General features: G+C 40.4%; 2 protein-coding genes across 2 annotated transcripts in view; one reads left to right on the forward strand and one right to left on the reverse strand.

Annotated features, from left to right (window-relative positions):
* The window catches only part of SDC2 (syndecan 2), a 114,744-nt gene that overhangs the window by 37,167 nt on the left and 57,362 nt on the right, over positions 1–20,215 (reverse strand). The window lies entirely within an intron of this gene.
* On the forward strand, positions 9,678–10,186 carry LOC101032792 (small ribosomal subunit protein eS12). Its single transcript, XM_003938747.4, has one exon. It carries the CDS (start codon positions 9,755–9,757, stop codon positions 10,151–10,153), a length of 399 nt encoding a protein of 132 aa, XP_003938796.2. The 5' UTR covers positions 9,678–9,754; the 3' UTR covers positions 10,154–10,186.

Raw genomic sequence — 20,215 nt, forward strand, 5'->3', positions numbered from 1 at the left:
AAATGCAATACATTCCATAGTTCTTCCATTTACCAAAAGACGTAAAACATAAAGATGGGAGGCATCAAATGTCTTTCTCCCAGAACAAAGATAAGTCTAGCACCTCAACACTTTCAGTAGAAAGCAGTCAAATGACTGTGAACAGGGATAATTCCTACCACAGAGAACAAGGTTCTGCAGACCACACATATAGCAGGCCTGGCTGTTACTTTTCAGCTAATGGAGATTTTGTACCTGGTAACCACAGATAACCAATCTTGCCTGGTTGCTGCTTGGTGGGGAAGGGCGGTTACTTCTGCAGAGAATATTTAGCAAGCAATTGTTTAAATTCTAAACAATGGCAGCTCTAGATAAATTTCTGATGGGACAGCTGCTGCAGGCATATATTTGGATTCAGATCAACCACAGGTAAGCTTTTTTTTGCTACTGATAAAGCAGGTGTTTTGGTGACTCTGATCTCATTTCTCTTACTCTCAGGTTCCAGGTGCAAACTCCAGGTCTTCAGGTGGCTCTGCTGCCATCTCAGGGTCTCCCCATGAAGATCTAGTCTGTGTCCAGACTTGCCAACCCCTTGGAAAAGCTAGAGACTTGAGAGATCCCCTAATCCCAAGGCTAAAGATGCTGGCTACTGTATCCACTTATACCAAGAGTTAATTCACGTATTCACTGAGCACTGTGCAGGGTGTGTGCATGGTGCTAAGTTCCCAAAGCTAAAGGTAAGTTGGTGCTAGCTATGCAGAGGGGAGGTGGTGTGGAGGGCAGGGGGAAAATAGGGTCAAATGGGGTACAGGGAATGCAGGCATTTAGGGGACCAAGATAGGATGAGAAAAGAGAGGAGTTTTAGTTCTGCATGATGGTGGGGAGGGTGTGTGTTCGGGATAGACAAAATAAGGCTAACAGGGTCAGATCATGAAGAATCTTTGGTGAGAAACTAGGAGATTTATATTTATTCTGTAAGCAAATGAGGGATTTTCAAGGAGAAGCTCCAAATTGTGTGTTTGGAAAGATCAGGCTGGATGTAGTACAGATGACCGATTAGAGGGGCTTGACTGGAGGCAGCATGATGCATCCAATTACGGCAGGAATTATGTAAGAAGTGCCAAACCAGAAGGATTGGAAGGCCAGGGTGGAGTCAATGGTATTAAAGTAAGTAAAATCTCCTGGCCTCGTGAACTGATTGAATGAAGGGTGAGTGAGAGGATGTAATGATTTATTTTTTAAATGACAATAGTCACTGCTGTCCTCAGAGCAATTGCGTGTCAGGCGCTGTTATCACTTTACATGGATATGACCTCAAAATCCCCCCAGCATCCAATGCTGCAGGTATTAGCCCCAATGTACAGCTGTGGAAACTGAGCCTTAGTGATCCCATGGTTTCCCTTTCATCACCCACACATGAAGTATAAGCATGGCACCTAGGTTTCTGATTTGCGGTCCTGGCTGAGGGATAGAGTCCTTCACTGACAACTGCCATACAGGAAGTACATGTGGGCTCAGACAGCAAGTCATATCTAAGACATGATTAGCTGGAAGAATGAGGAGGCAGGACATGCTGGTGGGAGTTACGAATGAAAGAAAGAAAAATGACTTTCAGTAGAGGACCATTGTCTCTGCTTCTGTTGAATGACTGGCTATTTGTGGCACTCTTGGAAACCTGCCAGAAGGTCAGGCAACATGGTTGTTGGGGGAAGCATCCTGAAGTCAGACATCTGGACTGAAACTCTGAGGTTGAGTTTTTCTGTCTATAAAATGAGATAATAATTGTGCTCATCTCCCAAATCTCATGTGAAGATGAAAGAGAAAAAAAAAGTGAAATAGTTCATGCAGACTGTAAAAAACAAAACAAAAAACAAGAACACAAGTAACTTTTTATATTTATGCAGATGCATCTACTCTTTCAGGCAGGCAAGGCACCACATTAAGAAAGTGCCTATTCCTGGAGCTCAAGTCACCTCCGGGGAGTCCCACAGCTTTCCTAGTCTGTGTCATAACTAAGCTGGTGGTCACAACAATCTGGCCAATCCTGTCATGAAGAAAACAAAATATACAAACGAAGCTGATTAGGACTGAAAAATAAACAAAGACTCTGCAGCAAAGCCTAAAGTTAACCCAACCTTCATATAAACCTACTGCAATAAGGAATTCCTTGAGGTTAGAAAGTATTCAACTAACATAGTTAATGACTTATAGCAGTTGAAAATTGCACAGCAAATAAACAAAGATGACACCAACAGTGATCCTATAGTAATGGACCACCATATGTACAGAGCTGGAAATCTGGAAATTGTGGGATGGTTTCTGGGCATAGATTTCTGGTTTGTGGCTCAGCTATCAATAATTACATAACATGGGGCCTTTGTTGTTTTTAGCAAATTAGCTTACACAGCACCTAGATTATGAGGAAATACCTGTTCATCCCAAGGGAGCACAAAGTACCCAGTCAACTTTTAAACTTGGCCCAGGTTGAAGAACTGAACGCAGGTGCCTCTCTTCTTCACACCTGAGACACCACTAGAACCATCTGACTGGGCAGTTCAAACGTGGCACAGAACTCCTCCACAGAAGAGCAGTACACAGGCAATGGGCATTACCACTGGCCGGGCTCACTGGTCCTCAGCAGGTGGTCAGAGATGTTTCAAAGCCCAAAAAGATGTTTCCATAAAATGAAAGATTTTTAGGTGTTAACCATCTTCCCCTTAAATATGAACAAACATTTTCCACCAGGGGTTCTGGAGTCAAAAACCATTAAGAAAATGATTCATTCTGCAGCACCTCCTGTAGGGTTGCCTCTCATTGTCCCAGACCCCCTGCTCCAGGAAAAGCAGCAGTAACACATAATGAGGCCACCGAGGTGGACTGGGGAAACAAAACGGGGTGGCAGCAGTCTCCACAAGACTGCTTGAGCCAGCCCTGATGGCCTTTAATAGAAGGATAAACAAACCCCAATTTACCTTCGTAGCAACCCTTCCCTACTGAGAAAGCCAACCCTTCAATTTACTTGTCCTGAGCCAAGACCTTTCCAGAAAGAAAAGTCTACCTGTGCAGTAATAATAAATGCTCCAAGTGAATTGATAGTGCCAGGATCCAAAGGTGCTAATGATACTATTACTGCTTCCTCTGGGTTCCAAAAGCCACCAAGCTGACAAAGACAAGGTTTATGAAATAGAAAATGTTCCAGGTACTGTCTGCAGGATTTTTTTATTACTTGTGACAGTTTTAGTTTGTAAGCAGCTAGGTTTCCTTCCATTTCACCACAAATTTTTTGTCAGGCATAGTGGTATGTAAGCCAGCAAGAGGGGGTGCTGTCTTTTGAGGTACCCACCAATTAGCAAATAATTAGAAATCAAGGCGGTGAATTCTCTGCTAGCCAACCAGACGCATCACTAGGGAAAGGATCAAACCCCAGAACCACAAACACAAGATTAGGTTGAATCATATAAATAGGTCAGAAATATCAGCAATTTCACATGGTTTAAACTGTATGGAGATTTTAATTTTTTATGGCTTTGTTTCCATTTTCAAGTTTTATGCAGAGCGGTAGTAGTCAAACTGTTCACCATGTCATGGCCCTTAAGACCCTGGTGATCAGGGCCCTGCTTCTTTCATCCTAATTTCATCCCACCTCCCCAAGTATGCAAACTTTTCCTACCCCAGGGCCTTTGCAGTGGCCCTTCCTCTGCCTGAAACTCCTCCCTCACGCCTTTTGAGTGGTCAGTTCCATCTCATTTCATAGGTCACAAATGTGACCCTCTCCAAAGAGGCCTTTCCTGACCATCTTACCTATCACTCTCTAACCCAGCACAGTCCAACAGGACTATAACGCAAGCCACATGTGCAATTTAAAATTTTTTAGTAGTCGCATTTTTTTAAAGTGTGACACATAATTTTTGGCTTTTTAAAGTCATAGTAAAATGCACCTAAGATTGACCATTTTAACTAGTTTCAAGTGTATAGTTCAGTGGCTTTCAGTACAGTCACACTGTTGTGCAATCATTACCACATCCATCTCTAGACCTTTCATCACCCCAAATGGAAACTCTTCCCACTAAACGGTAACTCCCAATTCTCCCTTCCCCCCAGTACACACCATTCTTCTTTCTGCCTCCATGAACTTGACTATTCCAGTTACCTCATAAGTGCAATAGCACAATATTGTCCTTGTATGCCTAGCTTATTTCACTTGGCATTCATTTTAATAATATACGCTATTTAACCCAATGTACATTTGGGTTACATTTTGATTATATCTTAAAGAATGTTTAAGATATAATCAAAATCTTAAACATTCTTTAAGATATAATCAATGTAAAAATTTTTAATCAGATATTTTATACATTTTCTTCATACTAAGTTTATATTTCACCCTTACAGCATTACTTTCTCAATCTGGACTGACCGTAGTTCAAGTACTCAGTGGGCACATGCACCTAGTGGCTATCACAGAGGAATGCACAGGTCTCTTTCATTGGCTTGTTTTATTTTCTTCATCTGCCTTTCTCCACTGAAATTATTTTTTTCTTTGTACACATACAAACTTCTCTATCTTCCCTCAGCAGAGTATGAGTTCACCAAGGGCAGGACCTGTATCTTTGGTTTTTGTTTGTTTGTTTGCCTGCTCTAAGCCAAGCATATCTTAAATATGATACAATCATATAAATATTTCTAGACAAATGTCTTTAAGGCAGATGCTTTTGAAAATGGAAGGATCTGTCTCCAAAATATCACTTTGATCCTGTAGTATCTAGAACAGAAACATCACTGGAGACTTAGTCATCCTTCCTTTTGTACAGGAAGACTAAGCAGAGCTTGGGACAGTCGCTGAAACCCTGGGACCAGACTTCCCTGGCCCTGCCACTTACCAGCTGTGGGACCTCTCTGAACCTCAGGTTTATTATCTATAAAACGGGGAGAATAGTGATAGTGTCTACCTCACGTGGCTGCCAAAAGCATTAAGTCAGTTAACATTTGTAAGGCATTTTCGCCAGTGCCTAGCACTTAGTGGGGAGCACCTTGTGAATCAGATCAACAAATCACATGGGTATGTTTTGCATTGCCATTTCAGGGGTGACTCTGAATTGCCTCAGGCAATTCCCCTTCCTGTAGTCCATCTACACATAAGTTCAGGACTCCTTTCCCAGACAGCACACCTGCTCACACCTCCTGGCCCCTTATAGCACTAACAGTCCCCACCACCACCAGAAGCCAGTCTAAATTTCCCAGCAGGATGGGAGCCAGAGGGGAGAAAAGTGAATGACCTTTGAGAAGACACCCAGCTTCCTCCGCCTCAGGTTCATCTAGAAAATGGATTAATAATAGTACCTATTTTATAGGTTACTGAAAAATTAAATGAGTTAATACATGCCAAGTACCTTTACAGTGCCTAAAACATAGTCAGCACTCAATAAATATCGTCTACAGGGCTCTCAACAACTGGACTCCAACTTTTATAGCTTCATTTTAATTCATTTAGCAAATATTTAAGTACCTACTATCTACTGGGCACTGTCTCTACAAGGCTCTTGCTCTTATAGGAGCTTAGAGTCAGGTAGGAGAAAGATAAGAGCTGTGATAATCCAGGAGGTAGATGCTCTGCTAAACATGGTATACTGTACTCTACAACAGCCCAGTAAGGGGACCCAAGCCAGAACTGCAGAGTGGGTCAGGGAAGGCATTTAATGGAGAAAAGGATGTCTAGGCTGAGAGTATAAGAAGAAGGAAGAGGCCAGGAGCAGTGGCTTACACCTGTAATCCCAACACTTTGGAAGGCCGAGGCAGAAGGATCACTTGAGGCCAGGAGTTCAACACCAGCCTAAGCAACATAGTGAGACCTTGTCTCTACAAAACATTTTTAAAATTAGCCAGACATAGTGGTGTGCACCTGCAGTCCTAGCTACTCGGGAGGCTGAGACGATGATCACTTGAGCCTGGGAGTTCAAGGCTGCAGTGAGCCATATTGTGCCACTGTACTCCAGCCTGGGCAGAAGAGCAAGACCCTGTCTCCAACAACAACAACAACACACAAGGAGGAGGAGCAGGAAGAAGCAGTGAGCATTCTACATTCTATCATTCTTATCTACCATTCTTATCCAAGCAGCAGCCATGTGAAATTTTCCTTCCCTGACACCCAATGACTTTTCCTTACTCTACACACTGCTCACCTGCATTGCACTCTGGCTTCCATCTTCCTACCCCAAATGGATGAACAGTTCCCCCTCTACCTGTTCCCCTACCTATAATGAAGCAATACATGTTTACTGAATGAATTAACTCTTCCCCTAGTTTCTCTTAGGACTAAAGACCCATATCTCTAAAGTGGTGGCCTGAGTTATGTCCTAGACAGGGCTGTACTCATCAGCTTTGAGTTCAGCACACCCATGCTCAATTTACAGTATTTAATCAGTCCACACTCTCCCGATCTACAGATACAATAAAGGGTGGCACTAACTGTTTCTGTGATATTTATTTCTACCTATAAATCAAGAACTCCAACCAAGAGCTCCACTTCCAGGTTTTCGCTTAGGGCAAGTTTTGTTCCTCTTTGACCACACACATCACTCCAACTTCCATACCTGTCTGGCAAATACAGACAGAGCTTTGGGGATCCACCACAAGACACTAAAACTATTGTGTTAGCAACTGACAGTCGATTGGTATGTCTGACGGGTTTGAGTTATGTGTTAAAAGTACCTATGAAAAGCAGATTCATTCAAGCTGTTCCCCACTTTTGTCTAAACCATGTCTTTGGATTGGCCAACAATCTTATTCATTATAGTCAACATTTCATTTTCCACCCCCGCAAGGTATATTCTTTCACCACAACATGTGCCAACCGTAATTAAGAACTTCTGAGGAAGAGAGGAAAAACCCGCAGGCATTGCTGGAAACAGAGGGTGTACCCAGCTTAACCCTCCTATAACTTTGTAACAGCGGGCAAAGAAAATTGAGGCAATTCTCCTTTAAGTTTACTGATGCTAAAACACATGAATAAGTTTCACTGGAATAAACCAGGATAAAGAGCCAATAATTATGCCTCTATAAAAAAGCATGAGAGAAAATATGGACCTTCTAGTGTGCAGAAGACCGGAATTCGAATGACAGCAACACTCTGAAGGAGTTTTCTCTTCTAAAAAGTGAGGATAAAACCAGTGCATTCTATGGGAGTTATAATAACTGCCTGCACATTGTGTAACAGTGCCTGGCACATAACAGGTGCTCAACACATGTTACTACACTCCACCTCTCAGAATATGGGTAATTAGGTGTTTATGATAAAAGTAAGTTTGGGAAAAAATATCTATGACAACTAAATTATTCTTGTGATTCTTAATCAGATTAAAAATGGCAGAAGAAGAGCAAAATAATGTCTTTTGCAGTAACTTGGATGGAACGGGGGACCACTATTCTAAGTACTCAGGAATCGAAAATCAAATACCACATTACATCTTACTCTTAAGCAGGTGCTAAGCTACAGGGGTGCAAAGACATACAAAATGGTAAGGTGGACACTGGGACTCAGACTGGGGAGGGAGAAGGGAGGGTGAACGATGAAAAGCCACCTATTATGTACAATGGACACTATTCAGGTGACAAATGCACCAAAATCCTAGACTTCATCACATACAACTAATCCATATAACCAAAAACCATGTATCCCTAAAGCTATTGAAATTTAAAAAAAAAATTTTAATGACAAAACATGCCAAAATTAAGACTTTTATAAGATGCCACTTTCTGTTCAAACCACAATTGAGAGGTAAGAAATCTTCCCTTTTTGCTACCAGAATTCTTGAAGTCAGGTTTTGACTACGTTTGAATAGAAACTGTTACTGCTATGAAAGCTTACTAATGAACTATCACTTTGTAAAACTTTTAAAAATAAAGATAATAGCCCAGGCACGGTGGCTCACGCCTGTAATCCCAGCACTTTGGGAAGCCGAGACAGGTGGATCACTTGAGATCAGGAGTTCAAGACCAGCTGACCAACATGATGAAACCCCATCTCTACCAAAAATACAAAAATTAGCCAGGTGTGGCAGGGGGCACCTGTAATCCCAGTTACTCGGGAGGCTGAGGCAGGAGAATCGCTTGATCCCAGGAGGCAGAGGTTAGAAAGAGCCAAGATTGTGCCACTGCACTCTAGCCTAAAAATAAAATAAAAAGATATGCTTGAACATACATATATAAACACATAACCACACCCCTCCCTAAATATAGATGCTTACAATAAAATTAAAGCATGAAAACAGGGCCCATGCTTCTTAAATTATAAGGTCAGATGACTTCATTATAACTAAATTAATGATAAAATAAATACAAAATATTTGTTTAATAAAAAATGGTTTATGAAATAGACCAATTTCAGAGAAACTAAATACAATCAGCAAAATCTTTTTATGTATATATGCTTGCTAGTTGTATTTCACATAAAACTAATAGGCATGAGAGTTATTATAAGATCCTCTTTAGACATGAAAACATATCCAAATAAAATTTGTTATAATCCACATTATGATAGTTATGAACAGAATGCCTGAAACCCTCTGCACAATATGCTTTATTATTCTAATGAATTCAAATGAATTACTGTTTATTTCCAGAGCTATCATACCATTAATGGTTTTATAACTCCATAGCATTACGACAAACCAAATGCTCTGAAATAATCAAGAGACATTTAAAAGCCTGAGAGAGTTTAAGTGTTTAAGTTCATGAATTCTCAAAGTGAACTCCAATATTCTTACCTAATATGCATTTTTAAATTAAAATTCTGCCTTTAAGAGAAGCATCTAAGAAGCCCACGAGAAAGTCAACCAAGTATAATAACCATGAGAAACCACCAGAGCTTTCAGTTTGCTGCTTCACATCTATGACAGGCTTTCACACCATCCCAGTGAGTGCTCGCTGTGCCCATGTGAGGAAGACCAGGCAGTGGTCATCACCAACATTTTACAGATGGGAAAAGGACCTCATCTAAGGTCCTGCCCACGATCACGCAGCTGATGTGTGGTGTACGGGGCAGGAAGGGAGCAAGACTCAAGCCCCAGGTCTTCTGGGTGGCATATTTCTCATGAACAGTATGAATCTTCTGTTGAGTAACAAGGCAGCTATGTCAGCTGGCTGTAGAACTCTTAATTCCACAACTTCCTGGTCCTTGATCACTCCACTGCCTATCTTTGAATCCTTCACCTCCCATCCCCAGGAGGCACGCCATGACATTAAAACTGCATTCAATTTCTTTACTGCAGTTATCTACCCAGCCTTCCTAGTCTTCCCCAAACTATGTGTAATGCAGGTAAAACTGGAGTCAAGGAAAACTGAGACACAGACATAAAGGCCACGCATTCTGTACTATAGTTATTGAAGCAACTGTTGCGAGGGTCCCAGATTTTCAGTTCTCTGTCTCCCAGCATCACACTTCCTATTATGTCTCTACCCTAATACATATACGTATAGATTACCTATGTTAAACTCTATCCAAAACCCTATTAAATTAAAACAAACTAAATTCATTTCTTCAACATGGAGAAAAAAAATGAAGATTCTTCTCAGTACATGGATCCTATGAGACTCTGAGATATCTTGTGAATCAAAGATTAAATCAGATTTAGGATGGTCTCAGTGATCATCAGTATGCTTACCACACTGTAATTTTCCTAAAGATTACTTTCCCCTTTTTTTGCCTGCCACCGCCGAGTCGTGCGGAGGCGGAAGCTTGGGTGCGTTCAAGATTCCGCTTCACCCGTAACCCACCGCCATGGCCGAGGAAGGCATTGCTGCTGGAGGTGTAATGGACGTTAATACTGCTTTACAAGAGGTGCTGAAGACCGCCCTCATCCACGATGGCCTAGCACGTGGAATTCGCGAAGCTGCCAAAGCCTTAGACAAGCGCCAAGCCCATCTTTGTGTGCTTGCATCCAACTGTGATGAGCCTATGTATGTCAAGTTGGTGGAGGTCCTTTGTGCTGAACACCAGATCAACCTAATTAAGGTTGATGACAACAAGAAACTAGGGGAATGGGTAGGCCTCTGTAAAATTGACAGAGAGGGGAAGCCCCGGAAAGTGGTTGGTTGCAGTTGTGTAGTAGTTAAGGACTATGGGAAGGAGTCTCAGGCCAAGGATGTCATTGAAGAGTACTTCAAATGCAAGAAATGAAGAAATAAATTATTTGGCTCACAAAAAAAAAAAGATTACTTTCCCTTATTCGATGCACATTTTTTAAAGAATAAATATACCTAGGCAGAAAGGGATATCCCAGTGCTAACTTATAAAAGTTTATAAAGCGAAGTGAAGAATGTACAGAGACTGACTAAAATGCAACAACAAACAATTAAAAGCTGGTTTTCTAAATAATCGCAAACTTCAAGTCCCAAAACAGTGGGAAAGGTGCTTTCCCAAAGAACTGGCAAGGCAGACTTCATCACTTACCTATGGGATATGATAACACTTGTAAGATAAACTGTAGGAAACAGCCTGGAATCTTGAGGTGTTTCCTTGGAAAGTTTTATGTCAGATATCAAAAGCCTACAGATATGTAAGGAAAACATGAAAATATACCCAAATAAAATGTGTCTCAGGTACATTCACCAGTCAGAAAGCACTCTGCACATTTTTACTTTAGAATCCGTCACAAAGGTCCATTACATTAGAGACCCTTACGAGTGAGGCTAAACCACGTGTAACACACACAGCTCTATGCTCAAGGGGCTGCAGTCTATACCAGCAAAATGTAAGGCAATGAGAAGTGAAAATTCTATTAGGTAAAATATCTATTAGATTATTAGGTACTGATTATCTTCTAAAAAGTTCCAGATGCCCTACTCAAATCACATTCATCCTTGGACATCCCATCCCCCTGCAAATTTAAAGGTACTCAAATCAAGTACCTCTAGTAGGCTCCAGATGTGGACAGATGACATGTATCCACGGCTACAGTGATTGCTCATCCCTTCTTTCCCGTCACCACTAATGGTACAGGTGGCTGACGATTCCATTGTGAATCAGACAAAAGAATAATTCCTACATTTTTTTTATTCCTACATTTAAACATAACACTAAAATGCAAAACCTTTTACCAGTACAACTGGGGACACCTGAATCTTTAGAAGGGTGGAGTCACAAAGCTACCAGACAATGCCTGGGCCTGGTAACTGTGGTAACAACAGAGGTGCTGGCATCCCTTGGAGAAACTGCCTGCAGAATACAAGCCTGTAGTTTGTTAATTGGCAGTTGACTGGCTGTAGGACCTGTTAGTCTGTAATGACAGAGTGTAGCCAGTGGCTCACAGCTAAATATGGTTACGTGTCCTCATCCAACATGCCGAGAGGAAACAGAAGTATAACCCTCAATTCATCAGTAGTTTTATGGACAAAGGGCCTGTCAGCTGGCACCAAGTAGGAGCTCAGAATGTATTTATGTTCAAAACACAATTCTAGCACTACTGTATGTAAAATCCAATGCACATATCTGAATAACCAATGGCCTCCTTATGAATCAGATGTTTCCTTTAACCAAAATGTATTAGCATGAGAAAACTGCTTATAAGAGTGGTTCTCAAGGTGCAGTCCCTGGGGCTGGCAGCATCTCCTGGACACCTGTTAGGAAAACAAATTCTCAGACCCCACCCCAGACCTAATGAATCAGAAACTCTGGGACTTGGGCCCAGTGTTCCCTGCTGCAACAAGGTCTCCATGTGGAGTTTGATACATTTCTAAGTTTGAGGACCACTGGCTTAAAAGTCTGAGAACAAAGACATAAAAGTGGAGAAGTACAAGATATTTATAGGCAATGGAGGGAAGGGAGAACACTCAGCTTAGGTAGCGAAGAGCATGAGAGGATGTGCTAGAATTAAAATGACAGTTACATAAAAGCCAGGAAATTCAAGACACTGAGTGCTAGCCTAGGAAGCCTGCACTCTCCCTGAAAATTTGGAGCTCTTGAAACTTTTGGAGGCCAGAAGTGAGGCTGTTAGAATGGGAGGCTAGGAAGGGCTGGGGAGGCCAGATGGAATGCCGCCAAGACAGCTGATCTGAGCAAGGCTGGAGAGATTTATAAGGTTTCACAACTGTAACCTTTGACAAGACTTGACAACACAGTCACCTTGCTAAGGTGTCTGAGATACAGACAGCAAGACAGCATGTGTCAAGGGAAAATGTCTTTCAGGTAGCTGGAACAATGGGACAACAATTGAGAGAGAAAAGGAGTACAGAGCTACAGAAACACATTAGGGTTGATGTACATGAAAATGATAGTCTGAAGCCACAAAGTCAGGAAATATTGTCAGGGAAGGAAAAAAAGAGTGGAGCTCTGCTGCAAACATGTCCCCCACCACAGTCACTAACCTGTCACTAAATTCACCTTGGTCTCCACAGGAGAACCATCCAAAGGGGATATATGGAAGCCCCCAAAGGGGATATCTGGAATGGAGGTCAGCCTGAAGATATGCAAGAGAAATGGGGTAATTTAAGTACAAAAGCTCGCTTGAAAGCAATGCTAACTTTACTTTAGGTTTCACTAGAATGAAGATTTGAAGGTAAGGATTATCAATTCTAATTGTGTTGATGGAATTCCTGGTTCTAGCAGGTATACAAAATCTTGCTCTAATTATCTCATCAGTTAGAATGAGTGCATTAGGAATGAGAATCATGCACAAAAGGGGAAAACGAGGAAAGGACTCATTAATCCATGAATGCAGAGCTTCTGACATTCACTCCAATAACAATAAGTCTCTTCCTTAGAAGCCCCCCAGAGCTACCAAGTCCCACAGGGACCCTATGCCAGCTCCCTGCCATCCTGACTTCCCAGGCCGACTGTGGCCTTCAGAAAACCTGCCATGGGCCAGCAGGGGAGTCAGCCCCAGGGAAAAATGCCACCTCTTTTCATCATTAAGTCACTGAAAGGTTGTGGACCTGAAAAAGACCCACATAAAAATAGGAAACTGATCTTTGACAAAGAAGCAAATGCGATGCAATGGAGAAAGGATCGTCTTTTCAACAAATAGTGCTGGAACAATGGCGTACCACATGCAAAAAGAAAATGAATCCAGACACAGATCTTAAAAACTCTTCACAAAAATTAACTCAAAATGGATCAGAGACCTACATGTAACAGGCAAAACTATAAAAGGCCTAGAAGGTCAACACGGGGGAAAATCTCAATGACCTTGGATATGACAATGACTTTTGAGATGCAACACCAAATACATGATCCATAGGAGAAATAATTGACAAGCTAGACTATATTAAAATTAAAAACATCTCTGTGAAAGACACTGCCAAAAGGATGAGAAGACAAGCCACAGACTCGGAAAAAATATTTGCAAAAAAACCCTATGCCTGACAAAAGATTGTTATCCAAAGTTGTGCAGCAAGTGGTCTGCCCTCTTACTTGATAGGACCACCTGGACACTCCATTAACTAGCATTTCTTTTTTCTCCTTTCCAGCCCCTGTGAGTTTTGTTCTCAGCTGGATTCTTTCACCACTGATTCCCAAATGCTTCCCACAATAATGCATCTCAAATGAAGGGAAACAACGGGGGGCGGGGGGGACAGATTTGGTAAGGAAGGAATTTGCTTTTTAGACATGGTTAAGAATGTTTTTGTTACTTGGATTGAGGGATGCTGTATGGTTGGGCCATCTAACAATGAAATAAACAACAGTGGTTATTAAGTGGCCTGTGAGTAACAGCTATCTGGAGAATAAACTCAATCAGTCCACCCCACACAGCCTGTACAGCATTCCTACTTCCCCAGGGCCTTTGGAAATCCAATGCTTGTTTATAAAGAGTTCTAAAATGTGCAGCCCAAAGGGTGTTGCTACAGTATGAAAGACACTCTGGTTGCCTGTTCTTCCTGCCCTCAGCTCTGTCTTCGAGAGTTGTTTTCATGTCTTCTTTATGTATGACGTATTTACAATCTGATAGCTAAAACAAAATCCTCCTTGCTTGAGCAAGCATGTACTGAGCATACTTTTATACGGACAACAGAACAATATATGCAAAAGGACAGTCAATAAACATACCTTGGGGTGACTGGCTGTGTCTTCCTACCAATGTGTGGAATCACTTGTCCAAGCTTTGAAGAATTATTTTACCTCTCTTTTTATTATTAAAATGAGACCATTTAACAAAATAATTCAGTTACATATCTTTGGTAGAACAATTAACTCATATAGCACTTAATACATTTTACATAAATATCCTTTAATCATCATAATAAGCTGTGAAGATATGACTATCCATATTTTACAGATATGGAGACAGACTGTACATAAGAAATTTTCTCAAGGTCATAATACTAGGCAAGCTGAGGCTGAACCACCTTCTGATGCCAAAATCCACGGTAACATTTTATAAAATACTAGTTTAGAAAGATACCAATTGAACTATAGAGACAAAAATTAGATTAGTGATGGCCTAGGATTGGGAGGGGTTGAGAATGACAGGGTAGGGCAGGGGTGACTGCTAATGAATACAGGTTTTTCAGGAAAGTGATGAAAAATTTCTAAAATTAGATTGCAGTGATTGTTCCATAACTCCAAACATCCTAAAAACTACTGAATTTGACACTTTTTAAATGGATGAATTATATGATATATAAATCACATTTTACAAAAACTGCTTAAAAATCAGTTGAAAATTAAGAGGGCAAATGAATTCTTAATATTTTATCATTTTAAGATCAAATTATCAAGAATACAAACTCAAAAATGAAAATTTAGCCCAGGTGTTTTGTTCCAAAACAGACAGTTCGTTTCACATTGGGAAGTTCAGTAGTAAGTGGGAGAGAAAAGCTGGCTTACTATTCCTGGATGGATTCCAACCTGGTTAGAATTCTGCTGAGAATTCTTGAGTATCATCTCTCTTCTTACAGAATGGAGATTACAATACCTACTTGCACTCTGTAACTCATGGAGGTATAAAACTCAAGATAAAACTTGATATTTAGAAAGGCTCAATCACTAAGTCATCACTGGTCATCCACTAAAAAGGGTGGGGGGCAAAACCTACTGGATATACTGCTTGGTATATCCTAAAGCATATACTGCTTGGTATAGGGCTACATAAGCAACAAATTACACCAGTGTCATGAGAAGTACTCATGAACATAGCAAATCAAGCTTCTTTAAATTGCAGTTTCGCTCTTCTCTTCAGAAATCTGCAGTGGTTTCCTATTGCTACTTATTTTAGTAAATGCCAATTCCTCTGCCTGGTCCCACAATACCATGTCATTCCCTCCTATTAACAACAGACAACCTCCAACAAGGTCAGTCACCCTCTTTACTATCCAATCTCCAAGTGAGTGAAGATTCTCTAGCAATTCCTTCCTTTCTCTTTCTCTAGCTGTCAAAATCTGAAATCTTTCAAGCCTCGCCTCCAGTTTCACCTCCTTGGACATTTAAGCCTTGATTCTCTCGCCTCTTGTCATCATACCCCACACAGCTGCTACTGGCCCTTGTGTCAAACACGCCAACCTCATTTCTACCAATACTCCTTGGGAGATATCCCAGATAGCAAGCACCCAGCCCAGACTGAGCATAAAGTAGATGACTTACTCATTAAATACTGTGCGGAAGATGACTGGCCAATTACACTAAGTCATGGAAAAACAGTCTAAAAATAAGCCAGCTCCTCCACTGGCAATCTATGAAATAATCTGGAAATTAAATGTGACCTTTAAAATAATATTTGCATTAAGATTTTTCACTGACGTTCTTTACTACTGTGTATCACTTAGTTTTCTATTACATTCACAATGGAAAGAATTAGTTCTCCAGAGCTTTGATTCATTAGGATGCTTTAGAAACAGTTATCGATTTATAGAGACTTATTTCATTTAAAAATCACATCCATTCTTTCACTCAACAAATATTTCTAAGCACTTACTAGATATAGAGATTCAGTTATGAGAGCTTTAAGACTATCTCAGGAGGTGAAATTTGGAAATTCTTTGTTGTATGTTTACCTTCAAGAGATTTCCTCCATGTCAAGACTGTAACTGAAGATCACCATCTACACAGGCAACATACCCACCATGAAGACTTATCAGATGCATGCCACAAAACACCATCAGCCAGCCCCTCTGCTTCATCACTGCTCCCAGTGCCCAAACCTTGAGCCAGAACCCCCAACCCTGAGCCAGAATCTCCAACCTCCTCTCCTTTCCCAAGAACCAGGGAAAATCCAGCTCCTCTCCTCTCCCCCTATCTCCACTCACCAGAAAAGCTGCATGTCTGAACCCTAGCAAACCATTTCTAAATGACACACAGCTCTACCCTACACTTATAATCTTCTCAACCACCAAGAACAGAATGAATACTCTCAGACAGGTTTCATGCAATTAGAACTGCTCTAACTACTCATGTGTACCAATTATGGGCTTTATTTACAAAGTACCCTAAATGCATACAAGGTTTAGACACACCCTGACATCTATCCTCAGGATAAGTTTAACCCACTGTGTTCCTCCAATACTCATGTATCTTCTTTTAAAAAACAAAAATACTCAGCATGGAGTTCTAGGATCTTCCTGCTACAAAATAGTGTGTTCTTAGTTCAAGGCAAGTCATCACAGAGATAAAAATACTGTTCAGCAAGAAATGGTACCATTCTTATATAAAGACACCAACTGATGAGACATGTGGCAAAATGTTTAATTGATACAATCCTAAAACTGGTTAAAAGTGTGCATGTGGGGGAAGCAGCTAAAGAGAAGGAATAATTTGTTTAGTTTCTTTCTCTGTTAAATATAATACAGTTTCTTACTAAGGCCAATATATAGTTAACTTCTCAAATTACCAGCCCCAAAAAGGGGAATATAAGGGTGAGAAATATGAAGTAACATTACAAAAATAATGCAAACCATAAATTTTCTAGTCAAATCTGACTTTCCAGTAGATAATCAGATTTGAGTGTGTGTATGTGTGTGTTGTGTGTGTTTGTGTGTGTGTGTTGTGTATGATATTCTAATAATTCATTCCAAACAAACTATATTTTGGCAACCAAGCTGACAAAGTTGAAAAATGTAGCTTTCACTGGGTTTAACAATGTATTATAGCTCAGGCTGGAAATATGCTATTCTTGGACTAAGAAAATTTACACTATCTTAAACCCTCCCTGCAACAAAGAAGTTAAAAATGTGGATTTGTATGGGTATCCCAACGTGCACTCATCTTGCAACCAAGGTCAATAAAGGAATTTTGAAAAATGAGCAAAGAAAATAAACTGGTTGGCCAGGCACGGTGGCTCAAGCCCGTAATCCCAGCACTTTGGGAGGCAGAGGCGGGTGGATCATGAGGTCAAGAGTTTGAGACCAGCCTAGCTAATATGGTGAAACCCCTTGTCTACTAAAAAATACAAATTAGTAGACAAGGAGTTTCACCATATTAGAGTGGTGGTGCATGCCTGTAGTCCCAGCTACTCGGGAGGCTGAGGCAGGAGACTCGCTGGAACCCAGGAGGTGGAGGTTGCAGTGAGCCGAGATCACACCATTGCACTCCAGCCTGGCAACAGAGCAAGACTCTGTCTCAAATATATATATATATCTGTGAGGAAAATGCTTGCTGTTGCACTTGAAGAGCAAGTTTTATCTCGAGTAACTGAGAAGTGGTCCCGTTTTGTGAAAATGTTCAAAACCATGAAGTACTACAAATCAATAGGAAAAATTTAAAATCTAGCCTAGTTTATGAAATTCTACGGATGACACAGCTTACATTTACTATGTGTGCATATGTTTACGTAGCTTCCCTCATACTGGTATTTATTCTCTGCAAACTTTGACCTGCCAGCTTTCAGTCACTACCTGAATCATGCTTGATGCTCTCTCTGTAAATATGAATAAATGCTAAGATAGAGAAACAGAGAAGACAACAGAGATACAGCACTTCACATTTTGCCTCCCACTCAATAAATATTGGTTAATTGACTGGAGTTGGAACTAAACATAACACAGAATTCCTAATTTGTTCAAATCTTGCCAAGTGCTATACCAGCTGATTCTAATGGTCTAAGAAAGGAAACTAAGTCCATATAATGAAGGAATCTGCATTATTCATTCATTCATTCATTCACTCATTCAATCATTCATTCATGCACCTAAATATGTGGGTATCTCTTACGTATGAGGCATCCTGCTAAGGGCTGAGAATACAATGGGTGAAAAACTGGCCAAAAGACCCCATCCTCCCAGAGCTTGGTCTAAGGACAAAAACACTCAAGTGCCACAAAAATACACTGCAGAAAAAGAGTTCCAAGGAGAGAGAAGTGGAATTCGGAGAGTGGAACTGGGGAAAGCAGGAGGAAGCTGTGACGTGGACAGTAATTATGCTTAAATTCGGAGAAGGAGGAAAGGAAGGAAGAGGAGCAAGAGAAGGGAACAGAGTTCCATGCAGAAAGAGCAGCTTCTGCAAAGGCCCCTGGAGGGGGAGCTGGGTCCATGGGAAAAGCTGTCCAGCAGCCTGTGCTAAAGGCAGGACATCAGGGAACACGGGGTTTGAGGATCATCCCAAAGCAAGCAGCCGCCAGACCTGCAGTCCTAGTCAGAGTTACCTGTGTCTTAATATAAAAAAGAAGAGAAACAAAATCAAAAGGCTTCTGTGACCTAGGAGAAAGCAGACTGGATCCCAAATCAGATAACCTAACCAAAGTCCTAACTGCCAGTTCAACCACCCCTGGGTGCCCAACATCCTTGAGCCCATCTCTGTCCCATCAGTGTCAAGTGACAATAAGAACATCTCACTTGGAGCCCTGCTGTCAAGAGTGAACTAGATAAAAGTATGAAATTGCTCTGTAAAGTGTACAGCAAATTAACACCATTACAAGATTATAGACCTTTTTTTTTTTTTAACTAAATGCTGGGACATAAACCATGACCTGCTTAAAACCTACATTTTTCCTTTTAAAATCATATTAAGAAACACGTGCCCAAAGATATAATAGTTTTACACGATTAGCCTAATACTTGAGCTTTGCTGAAGAAAGGAGTATTCACAAAACTCAAAATTTTATTTAAATTAGAAGTTAACTTGCATTATAACTTTACAAATGGCAGGCTACTGAAATAGTCACATATTTCAATATACCAGACTCCTATATTTTAAGTAATTGCCATGTAAAATTCCTTATAAAACATGTATTTGGCATAAATCCAGAACTGCATATTATCTTATCAATTACTTAATTATATAAAGAGCTTAAAGCCAAACCAGACAGACAGATTAAGAATCTTTATATAAAATTAGGCTGGACAGAGTGGCTCACACCTGTAATCCCAACACTTTGGCAGGCTGAGGCGGGCAGATTGTTTGACTCCAGGAGTTCGAAACTAGCCTGGGCAACATGGCAAAACCCCATCTCTACTAAAAATACCAAAACAAAAGGCAAACAAACAAACAAAAAAACTGGGTTGGTGTGGTGGCGCCTGCCTATAGTCCCAGCTACTTGGTAGGCTGAGATGGGAAAATAGCCTATAATCCTAGCTACTCAAGTTGAGGTCGGAGAATCACCTGAGCCCAGGAGATCAAGACTGCCAGTGAGCCGAGATTATGCCAGTGTACTCCAGACTGGGCAACCAGAGTGAGATCCTGTCTCAAAAAAAAAAAAAAAAAAAAATTTAAATAAAAATCATAATTTCATAAACAGGTATAATTTCACACTCGAAAGGCAATATTCTGAAGTGAAGTGATAAAGCATAAAGAATAATACATGTGGTTCTTTAAGGTTGACAAATGGCTGTATTATCTACTCTACTACTGGTGTGGGCAGTTCTTGTTGCAAAAAAATAGCAAGAAAAAAAAACAGTGGCTCTAAAACTGGAGTTGGTATAAGTTTAGTTTTTCTCTACAACTTCCCATTACCCTTCTCTCTTCCTGAGAGGACATCATTAAAGCAATGAAACTTAGCTGTGGCCAAAAAAAAATTTTTTTTAAACCTGTAATTTTCTAAAAAGGTATCTTATAATGTATAAGTTCTGAGTCATTTATACTTAAAATATGCTATAGGTATCTTCAAAATTATTTTTAAATCAAAATAAAACAATATTAAAATCCAATAAGAATGCATTTTCATATGAAACCTGCATAAACAGAGTATGTATTTTATATATTAGCATCAAAATTGAATATTTGTAATAGTATTTTCTAAAATTAATACCATCAGAAATGCTGGTTTGTGGGGGTTGAGTCTTTTAAAAAGTTTTACCTCACAGACACATTTCTATTTTA

This window comes from Saimiri boliviensis, chromosome 15 (genome assembly GCF_048565385.1).
Source record: "Saimiri boliviensis isolate mSaiBol1 chromosome 15, mSaiBol1.pri, whole genome shotgun sequence".
NCBI classification, from domain to species: Eukaryota; Metazoa; Chordata; class Mammalia; order Primates; family Cebidae; genus Saimiri; species Saimiri boliviensis.